At 32.6% G+C, this 10,779-nt stretch overlaps 2 protein-coding genes across 2 annotated transcripts; both read left to right on the top strand.

Annotated features, from left to right (window-relative positions):
- The first annotated feature begins 1,444 nt into the window (after positions 1–1,444).
- On the top strand, positions 1,445–6,752 carry LOC11410374 (inducible nitrate reductase [NADH] 2). The gene is made up of 4 exons (XM_003601063.4): positions 1,445–2,481; positions 3,638–3,778; positions 3,859–4,091; positions 5,209–6,752. The coding sequence occupies exons 1-4, from the start codon at positions 1,530–1,532 to the stop codon at positions 6,511–6,513; spliced, it is 2,631 nt and encodes an 876-aa protein (XP_003601111.1). The 5' UTR covers positions 1,445–1,529; the 3' UTR covers positions 6,514–6,752.
- A 2,019-nt stretch (positions 6,753–8,771) lies between these two features.
- Positions 8,772–9,627, top strand: LOC11406792 (30S ribosomal protein S13, chloroplastic). Its single transcript, XM_003601062.4, has 3 exons — positions 8,772–8,934; positions 9,010–9,234; positions 9,318–9,627. The coding sequence occupies exons 1-3, from the start codon at positions 8,821–8,823 to the stop codon at positions 9,477–9,479; spliced, it is 501 nt and encodes a 166-aa protein (XP_003601110.1). The 5' UTR covers positions 8,772–8,820; the 3' UTR covers positions 9,480–9,627.
- Positions 9,628–10,779: the final 1,152 nt, after the last annotated feature.

The following is a 10,779-nucleotide window of genomic DNA, read 5'->3' as shown; positions in this document are numbered from 1 at the left end:
GAGTCAAAACTCCAATGCCTTTTTGTGAAATAAAAATAAAGATCAAATTCGACATTTTTCTTCTATGCCTTACGGCTTCTCTCCTCCTTTTCAAAAATCATTTTCCAAGTAAAATAAAAACCTCAATCATCTTCTCCCCCCATTCTTCACTCAAATAAAATTTCTCTTTTAAATAAGTAGGCAATAAAAATAAAGCGTAGAAATAGACTTAGGATAACGGTTCTTATGGAATACCATAATCGTTCCGGGTGCCTAACACCTTCCCGTAGCGAAAACGACCCCCGAACTTAGAATCTAAGGGTTTTTTTTTTTCCAATTTTGCCCTTCCCAAGAAAAAATAGAGAATATCAAAGATTGAAAGGTTCAAGCTAAATTAATGACTTGACACCCGAAAATCGCGATAACACAAGTTAATTACATTTACACACGATAAAATAATTCCTTTTTAAGTGTAAATTATTTTTAATATAGATAAAATGACTATTGATTCTATGCAAGATAAATATTTATATGATATACATTATAATTACAATTATTTTTATAATTGATGCAATATGATTGGTTCAACAAAATAATATCGACACATGTTAATATATTATTGAAAGAATTTGTTCAAATGACGTGAATCAAATATTATTTAGAGTACAAAGATGATGTATTCTAATTTTTTTTCTTTGATTTTTAGTAAAAGTAAAATTTGAAGTTCCAATTAAAAAAATAAGAAATAAATTACCCTTTGTTTTCCATAATTTTCGGTTGCAATCATGGTACAATAAATAATCGTCCGAATTTTAGCAGTTGACATTTTGATGTGTATATTCCCTCACAAAAAAAAAACATGTTGGTGTGTAGATGAAAGAAAACATTAAATGCAATTATGATTCTTTCACTAATAGATTGCCACGTGTACTTTAAAAAAAAATAGTGCAAATATATATACTCCCTCCGTCCCTAATTATAAGATCCTTTTGAGAATTTTTTTTTGTCCCTTTTTATAAGACCCCTTTGTTATTTGCAACTACATTAATTATTTCTTTACATGCATGCCCCTATTTATTATACATCTTTTTCTTCAATCAACAATAAATAACATGTTGAAAACATAAACTAACCTTCTTTCTTAAAGGATAAAATTGTAAAACAATAGTGATTACAAACAACTTTAATACAAATATTCACTATCTTAATTCCTGTGATTTTGGCAAAAGGGTCTTATATATAAGGACGGAGGGAGTAATAAAGATAAAGATAAGAGTAAATTTCAATATTTGTAAAGAGTGTTTGACTAAAATAACATCACTTTCGAAACAGCTTTTATGGAAGAGGAATAAAAACGTGATTAATTTGATTCACTATAGCCCCTTGGCCCATTCACACCATGAATCCACGATGCCTCTATAAAAAACCCCTCCCTCCTCCATTTTTTCATCACAAACCAAGATTCCATTTTACTTTAGTATTCATTCACTTGGAGTCTTGCTAAAAATATACTATACCTTGAACAAAACGGTCCTAATCAATTTTCCTCAATGTCTACTTCCATTGAAAATCGTCGACCCTACTACAATGGCCTTGAATATAACGTCGTTGAACCCTTTAAAACAATGAGCCCAAAAACACCATTGCTATCGGATCCTTCAAACAAAGAAGAGGATGAAAAGTACTTGAGCATGGTGAAAAACATAATCCTAAAGGGAATATCTGAAGTAGAATCCTCAGTGTTAGACCCTCGTGATGTGGGTACCTTAGATCACTGGATTCAAAGAAACCCTTCCTTGATCCGTCTCACGGGTAAACACCCATTCAACTCCGAGCCACCACTCCAAAGCCTCATGCACCACGGCTTCATAACTCCCGTTCCACTCCACTATGTTCGTAATCACGGACATGTTCCCAAAGCATGTTGGGATGATTGGTCCATCGAAGTAACTGGTCTGGTAAAAAACCCAGCATGTTTCACGATGGACCAACTCATCAACGACTTCCCAAGCCGTGAATTTCCTGTCACGCTTGTTTGCTCCGCGAATCGTCGCAAGGAGCAGAATATGGTGAAGCAGACTATTGGATTTAACTGGGGTCCGTCTGCTACCTCCACTTCAGTATGGCGTGGTGTACCATTGAGAACCGTGCTCAAGCGTTGTGGAATATTTAACCGTAAAAGTGGGGCCCTCTATGTATGCTTTGAAGGTGCTGAGGAACTTCCAGGTGGTGGTGGTTCAAAATATGGAACTAGTATCCTCAGCGAGGTTGCATTGGATCGCACTAGCGATATCATTTTGGCGTATATGCAAAATGGTGAGGTTTTAGCTCCTGATCACGGTTTTCCTGTACGGGTTATCGTTCCTGGTTTCACTGCCGGAAGAATGGTGAAATGGTTGAAGCGAATCATTGTAACAACCAAAGAATCTGATAGCCATTATCATTACCATGATAACAGAGTACTTCCCTCGCAAGTTGATGCTGAGCTTGCCAATAAAGAAGGTATATTAATAAAAGAGTCTTGTTAACTAGTGCCCTAGGCACGGGTTAAGGAATCCAAAAGTAGAAAAATTATCTTGGAAATATAAACTGTTACTCCGTCCGTCCCATAATATACGATACAGTTGACCCTATTACGCATGTCAATGCATAATTTTGAGTTTAAATATTTTGAATAATATGTTAGAAAAAATTATGAAAATTTCATATTTTAAAAATACTCATCGAGACGAATCTAACGACAACTTATATGATATTATTTATCTTTGTATATTAGTAGAAAAATATGGTCAAACTAAGTTAGGTCAAAATTGCAAATTTTTAAATGGGTCATCTATTGCGGGACGAAAGGAGTACTTTTTACTAACTAATTATTACACCACTTTTTAATAAAATCTTACCTCTTTTAGCTGCTTAACCAATGCCCCGGGGCACTAATTAACATTCTCCTTAATAAAATGATACATTATATCAATAAAAAAAAAACTATATCAATCCAGAAGTCCTAGCTCAACTGGCAAAATGCCGAAATTGTTAGGCCAGATGCCATGACCGGGGTTCGAACCCCGGTACCTCCACTTGTGTGTGTGAGTTTATAATGGCTTTGCCATTTCGTCTATCTACCAAAAAAAAAAAAAAAAACTATATCAATAATGAAAGAATAAATAAGTCAAGTGATACATAAAATTTAGGCTAAACTTCACTTTTCGCCAAGTTTCAAAATGTTGCGATTTTGGTCCCCTATTAAAAAAAATGGCAAAAGTGACCCCCTATGTTTAGGGAAATATGCTTTTTGACCCCTTATCTTTACAAAAAGTTGCGATTATGGCCTTTTTTTGGGACACGTGGCGTCTTCTCAGTAATTTTGGGATGAAAGGGGCCAAAATTGCCATTTTTTTAATAGGGGCCAAAATTGCAACATTTTGAAACATAGGGGGCGAAAAATGCAGTTTAGCCTAAAATTTATATAGCAATTCAAAGAACAACTAACATAACATAAAATTTATATAAAAATTTGCAAAATTAAATAGTAAAAGATATAGTACGTTTGTTTTTTGAAGGTAGTAGAAGATATAGTACATGAATTCCTTTCTTTTATTAATTATGTGCAAAATTAAACATTGATGTTGATTTTGGAATTATTTCAAAATTGTACTAGCTTGGTTCTACAAACCTGAATATATTATCAACGAGTTGAACATAAACTCCGTGATAACAACGCCGTGTCACGGTGAGATATTGATCGTCAACTCAGACACTACTCTGATGCCTTATTTACTTAAAGGCTACGCATATTCCGGTGAGTTTTATTCTATACATCATTAATTTCATGCCATATATTATGCAGAGATATTAATTTGTGTGTTATGTAATGTGAAGGTGGTGGGAGAAAGGTGACAAGGGTGGAAGTGACGATGGACGGTGGTGAAACATGGCAAGTATGCAAATTGGAGCATCAAGAGAAACCAAGCAAATATGGAAAATATTGGTGTTGGTGCTTTTGGTCTTTAGAGGTTGAAGTGTTAGACTTTTTTGGAGCCAAAGAGATTGCAGTACGTGCATGGGATCTGGCTAATAACACGCAACCTGAAAATCTGAATTGGAATCTTATGGTAAGAATATTCTATCACGATAGAATCTAATTTTTAAGTTCTTAAACCAATGCAAATATGGGCTCTATAAAAAAATGCAAATATGGTAAGTGGTAATCATCGATATCAAAAAGTCCGAGGGTGAGACAAGGACATATAAACATATAAAATAGTGTACCAAGATGGAAGGGAAACTATAAATAATAATTTTCTCTGTACGATGAAACTTGTTATGCTGTTAAACTAATTAAGTAATATTTAATGGTATAGTATGTGATCAAGACAACCCCAGGTCAAGGGGCACACGAAAGCCCTTACTTGCCCACCATAAAAAATCCCGGTTGCATGACACTAAGATTGTCAATATTGTAGAGTTTATCTAATATGAATCTCCCCAACAAAAAATTAAAGAATACTTTTAGTAAATTTAAAAAAAAAATATTAAATCCTTTTCCCTTTTCTGCTATAAAATTAATTTCTTTACAAAAAATTTAAGGGTCATCTTTGGACTGTTTAATTGTAGGAGGTTCAAATTAAAGACCCCATATTAGGTAGGTTTTTTATTTAATAGACAATCAAAGGCCAAAAGAAAAATTCACCTCAAAGTAATATATAACTAGATTTTGTGAAAATGAATTTTCAATATAAAATCACTTTGATGTATCGAATTAAGGGTGCATTTGTTTTAACTTTAAAAAAAAAGATTTTGTGTAAAAAGAATTTAAAGATTAATTTTGTTTGCCTACTACCCTTAAAAATCCATTTTTTTAAAAGAAAATGAGTTTTAACATGTGCATGTGTTACCTCCTTGTTTTTGAAAAAAAAAATGATTTTGAGAAAAACTAATTTTAATAGCTTTTTATTTTAGAGCCAAAATAGATTTTTTTTTGATAAAATGATTTTTCTAAAAATCGTAAACAGACACTTAAAAATAAAAAAGTGATTTTGAAAAAAAAAACAAACGGGGCCTAAGTTATGATGTTTTGTAAGCTCAATTAAGAAATGTCTAAACAAACAAGTATCGTAATAACTAGACTTTCTAATTCGCTTTAACCCCTAATAATTTTATTTTGTATATGATTATGTCTAAACAAGTATTAATTTTGTGTTTACAATTTATTTTGATATGTATATATAGGGCATGATGAACAATTGTTGGTTCAAAGTGAAAACAAACATGCACAAGCCTCAAAAGGGAGAGATTGGGATAATGTTTGAGCATCCAACCCAACCTGGAAACCAATCTGGTGGTTGGATGGTCAAAGAAAAAGAACAAGTATATCAAAAACCATCAAACTCTGACCCAGACCCTAAGAATAATATTGTCTCCTCATCATTGCACACAAACAATATTAGCTCAAAAACATACACCATGTTTGAAGTGAAAAAACATAATAACTCTGATTCAGCTTGGATCATCGTTAACGGTCACGTTTATGATTGCACTCACTACCTTAAAGACCACCCAGGAGGCGTCGATAGCATCCTGATCAACGCTGGCACTGATTGTACAGAGGAGTTTGAAGCCATACACTCTGATAAAGCAAAGAAAATGCTTGATGATTACTTAATCGGCGAGCTTTTAACCACAGACACCAAAGGCAATAGCGTTGAAGACGCCAACAAAGTTATTATTACACAAATGCAAAACAATGTGGCTTTAATTAACCCACGTGAGAGAATTTCATGTAAGCTTGTTTCAAAAAGCTCAATCTCCCACAATGTTAGGATTTTTCGATTTGCGTTACCTTATGAAGACCAACTATTGGGTTTACCAATTGGGAAACACTTATTTTTATGTGACACTATTGAAGAAAAGTTATGCATGAGAGCTTTCACTCCAACAAGCAGTGTAGATGAAAAGGGATATTTTGATCTATTGGTTAAGATTTATTTCAAAGGTGTTCATCCAAAATTCCCTAGTGGTGGCCTAATGTCTCAACACTTAGATTCATTGCCTATTGGTTCTATTTTGGATATAAAGGGTCCATTGGGACACATAGAATACATTGGTAGAGGAAATTTTCTTGTTCATGGTAAACACAAGTTTGCAAAGAGGTTAGCTATGTTGGCCGGAGGAACGGGGATAACACCGATTTACCAAGTGGTACAAGCGATTCTAAAAGATCTGAAGGATCTAACTGAAATATATGTTGTGTATGCTAATCGAAGCGAGGATGATATATTGTTGAGGGAAGAGATGGATTCTTGGTCTAAGAAGCATGAACGATTCAAAGTGTGGTATGTGGTACAAGAAAGTAAAAGAGAAGGGTGGAAATATAATGTGGGATTCATTACTGAAAGTATATTGAAGAAACATGTTCCAGAAGCATCAGAGGATACACTGGCATTGGCATGTGGACCACCTCCGATGATTCATGGGGTGAAGTTCGATTTGGAGAACTTAGGATATGATATCAAGAACAACTTGCTTGTGTTTTAGTATATATATATATATTAGCAGTCTTCGTGAACTTAGCTCAGTTGGTAGGGACAATGCATAAAATAGGTCCGGGGTTCGGCCACCATCAAAAAAAAGTATATATACTAATAATTGTGTAATATACTGCATTTAGTTAAATAATTACGCATGTATTCAGTGTGTTGTCATAAAAAAAACCCATCATGTATTGTTATTTCAAAAAATTAGATGTCGTATATATATATATTTTACCTTTTAAACTACATCATTCATTGTTTTTCACTAGTTAGACGTGTGTGTGTGAATTCGGAGCTTGGTGTAGTATAGAACAAATAATCATCTTAAGCATACACAAGAGAACTCATGTAACTTATCTATACTACAAGAAAACTTTAAATAGTGACATGAATTAATAAAGAAAAATATATCAACAACAAAACTTAGTGACAAGAAAATTAGAGAGATTTTGTTTCTTTTCGAAGCTATGTCTTTAGAGATTGGTCATCTTCCTCTTAAGGAATGTTATACAATTATTGTCTAAATTACTTCCAATGGAGATTTTATGGTTGCAAAGATAGGTGTTTGGAAGGGCAATGGAGAAACTTGCGCTTTAAGCAAACTATAAACCGAAGCTACGTCTTAGTGTTTGTCTTATTAGACTCAAATTTTTGTTTGTTCTTTTTTTTTAGGTAGAAAGACGAAATAACAAAGCTATTATAAATTCACACACATAAATGGAGGTACTGGGGTTCGAACCCCGGTCATGACGTCTGGCCTAACAATTTCAGCATTTTACCGGTTGAGTTAGGACTTGTTTATTCTTTAATTACCAAAGCTAAAGTTTGATTAACATCAGAAATAATTGAGCACTAAAATAATGTAAAAAAAAATTGTGATTTTTAACATGGTTAAAGTCATTTTATTATGAGAAAACATCTCATTCACTCATGGGCTATGAATAAAATAATTTGATTGATAATTGAATTGACATTGTCTTTTGACAAAAGTTAACTTTTGATTTCTAATACTTCCTCCGTTTCTAAATATAAGTAAAATTGACTTTTTAGATTCATTCATTTAATGATATATATAATTAATAATATGGACCACATACATCATTAAATAAATGAACCTAAAAAGTCAATTTTGCTTATATTTAAAAACGGAGGAAGTATATTATTACTAATCAATGTCATTGGATAAATCCCTCACTTATAGGTTACACGTTTGAAATTATTGATCATAATTTTTGTTTTTTTACATAAATTATTGATTTTTTTTACAAGTTAAATTATTGATCATGATTGGTTAGTTTTATAGAGTTGAATATAAATTTCTCTTTTATTATACTAGTGTAAATATTTTGTGACGTGTGCACAGACTATCATAAACATTTGATTTAGCATAGACTATCATAAAATTTGGTTAAATATAAGTAAATTATCATAAACAAATTAGGTCAAATATAAATGATGCATGAGGTTTGGAATTATATATTTTTTTTTTTGTTACGAAACGAAGGCAAAGAAAAAAAAAAAACAGAAGCAAGAAAGGAAAAAAGAACAAAGAAATTACTCTCTAGAATAGTAATTTATATTTGACTTTAAAGGATTTGCATTATCACTGTAAAACAAGCTTTTTTTTTATAAACAAGTTTAACAGTTTTACATTGATATTGAATAAATTTTTCTATTGTCGCCTAGTTATCTCATTGGATTTTTCATACCACGTCCTTTACAATTATGCATATCGATAATTCTTTGGTTCAAATATATTTTGAGTGTCTCTTAATGTATAAGTTTTTGTTTTTAAATGCTTGTAAAAAATTAAATTTTCTTAAGTACTTGTAAATATATCATTTTTAACTTTTGGTCTTTATAGTTTTGTTTTAATCCAAAATATGTTTATACTTAAACTGAAACGTGTAATATTTATTTAGTCAATATTTTAAGTGTTAAAGTCAAGTATCATTTATATCACATGAATAAAAGTTTTAATATGAATTAATTTTGCATGGATTAAAACAAAATAATAAAGATCAAAAGAAAAAAATGATAAATTTGAAGACACTAAAAACCAAAAACAAAAATTTGCAAGGACTAAAACTAATTGATGCTCCGCCGCGGACACTAAATTTAAATGCAGCTGAGTCAACGATAATGAACTGCGCTGGAAGCCAACGGTAGTTAACCGTAGCAGAAACGTAACTACTGGTGAGGACAAAAACGTATTTTCCCTGTGTTTTTAGAGGAAAAAACATCAATTCTCAGGGGATAATGATAAGGATATGGCTATGGTGAATACTTCATTTCGCAGTTGAACAGAAAAATGGTACAAACACTCTCAATGCCTGTGGCACCTTCACTCTCAATCATCTCCAAAGGCCATGCTCACTTCTCCAATCGAGTTTCCTTCCCAGTTCTCAACACTCCAAAGTCAAAGGTAACACAATTAGGGTTTCATAATTCAAGATAAATTCCAAATTCCATTCTGATTTTGATTCCGATTGAATTGTAGGTTCAAAGGCTGAACATTGTGTGTGTTCGTGTTGGTGGTGTGGAAATTCCAAACAACAAGAGAATTGAATTTTCATTGCAGTACATTCATGGAGTTGGAAGGAACAGAGCGAGACAGATTCTAACTGATATCAGTATGGAGAATAAAGTTACTAAGGAATTGAGTGAAGAAGAGCTTATTAGTCTCAGGGATGAAGTTAACAAATACATGATTGAAGGAGATTTGGTAAAAATCTCATTTTTTGTGTGTTTGTTTTCTATTATTTTGTTTTGTAATTGTAATGGTTTTTTTTTTTTTGTGAATTTCAGAGAAGGTTTAATGCACTTAATATAAAGAGGTTGAAGGAGATTCAGTGTTACAGAGGAATAAGGCATATTCAGGGACTTCCTTGTAGAGGACAACGTACCAAGAACAATTGCAGGACATTGAAGGGTAAGAAGGTTACTGTTGCTGGCAAGAAGAAAAAGTAAATATTTAGTACCTTTTTAATTTAGTCACTTGATTTGTGTATGAGAGTAAGAAAAAAAATGTTTTGGATAATGCAATTGTTTTGATTAAATTGGATGTAATTTTGTTGTTGTGAAAGTTTAAATGAAGTTTATTAGTGATATATTATGTAAACTACTGCTTGGATATGTTGAAATAAAAGTTGAAGTTATATGATCCTCTTAGCATTTGTCAGCCCAAAAAAATGATGTTTTATTGTTAAAACTCCGCTATGAAAGAAGGCTATCGCGCCATTATAGCTTCTATATGACAACATTTTGTACTAAATAGCGTATTGTGGAATAAAAGCAATTTGTCCAAATTCCGCTATGCTATAGTGGTGTAGCGCCGGTATTTAATAGCACTGATTTAGTGCATTGCATATGCTGTATGTGTTGTTCAACTGTAAATGGTTGGTATGTTTATAGGTGGGATGATTTTGGTGTGGGGTGTTCCAGTCCTACAAATGTTCAGTCTTTGATATTAGAAGAGTCTGTGTTCAATATATGATTGGATATCGATTAGCGAGTGCAATGTAATTGAATAGAGTGAAGTCACCATACTTGTTTTTAGATTTTTTTTCATATCATACTTACTGAAAAGACTGTCTGATGGAATTATCAGCATTGCACTTCTCCATCCGTAAAACATGGATTTGGAGCCACAAATGAGAATAACTGTGATTGGTTTCTTCCACTGCCATATGTGGATAATAGTAGCGTACGCAAAAGTAGAAAACCTAGCAGATTCCATGGAGCATTTCTCCAATTCTTCCTTGGTTTATCCTCCTCATGAACCTGAAGCATGATTCAGTTAAACACTGCCATATGTGGATAATTGTATTATTTTCCAAGGGTTTCTCACAAACGATTTTTCCTTCTAGAGTTCTCCTTACCTGCCTTTTAGCATCATTGTTGGTAGTCTCTAGAGGAAAAACTCATATCTATTTCCTTTTCTCATACCATCTCACTGGTAGGGTGTGACAGTGTTTGGCTGATTTTCTTTTTATGTCATATAGTATAGTATTCAACTATTAACTATATATGATAAAATTTCTGTCATTATTGTAAACATTAGCTGTGGCGCGATGGTATCAAACCTTTTGAAACAAGGTAAACAGATACCGAGTTCGACTCCTTTAATAGTCATTTTGTTGTTCTTACAATTGAAATGTTAAAGAAAAAGGAAAGAAAAACTGCAAGTGCAATCAATCTTAGGACTTGATACATACACAAACAGGATATACGCCGTATCTCTGTAATGTATATATCCCCTCCTGTCCTT

The sequence above is a fragment of the Medicago truncatula genome, chromosome 3 (genome assembly GCF_003473485.1).
Source record: "Medicago truncatula cultivar Jemalong A17 chromosome 3, MtrunA17r5.0-ANR, whole genome shotgun sequence".
Lineage (NCBI taxonomy): Eukaryota > Viridiplantae > Streptophyta > Magnoliopsida > Fabales > Fabaceae > Medicago > Medicago truncatula.
Note: the sequence above shows the minus strand (reverse complement) of the source record. Positions and strands in the feature narration are given on the sequence as shown.

Coding starts and splice junctions, on each gene's coding strand:
- LOC11410374 (XM_003601063.4), top strand. CDS start 1,530: ATGTCTACTTCCATTGAAAATCGTCGACCCTACTACAATGGCCTTGAA. Junction 2,482..3,637: donor TGAGCTTGCCAATAAAGAAG/GTATATTAATAA, acceptor AAATTGTACTAG/CTTGGTTCTACAAACCTGAA. Junction 3,779..3,858: donor TAAAGGCTACGCATATTCCG/GTGAGTTTTATT, acceptor TGTAATGTGAAG/GTGGTGGGAGAAAGGTGACA.
- LOC11406792 (XM_003601062.4), top strand. CDS start 8,821: ATGGTACAAACACTCTCAATGCCTGTGGCACCTTCACTCTCAATCATC. Junction 8,935..9,009: donor TCAACACTCCAAAGTCAAAG/GTAACACAATTA, acceptor ATTGAATTGTAG/GTTCAAAGGCTGAACATTGT. Junction 9,235..9,317: donor ACATGATTGAAGGAGATTTG/GTAAAAATCTCA, acceptor TGTGAATTTCAG/AGAAGGTTTAATGCACTTAA.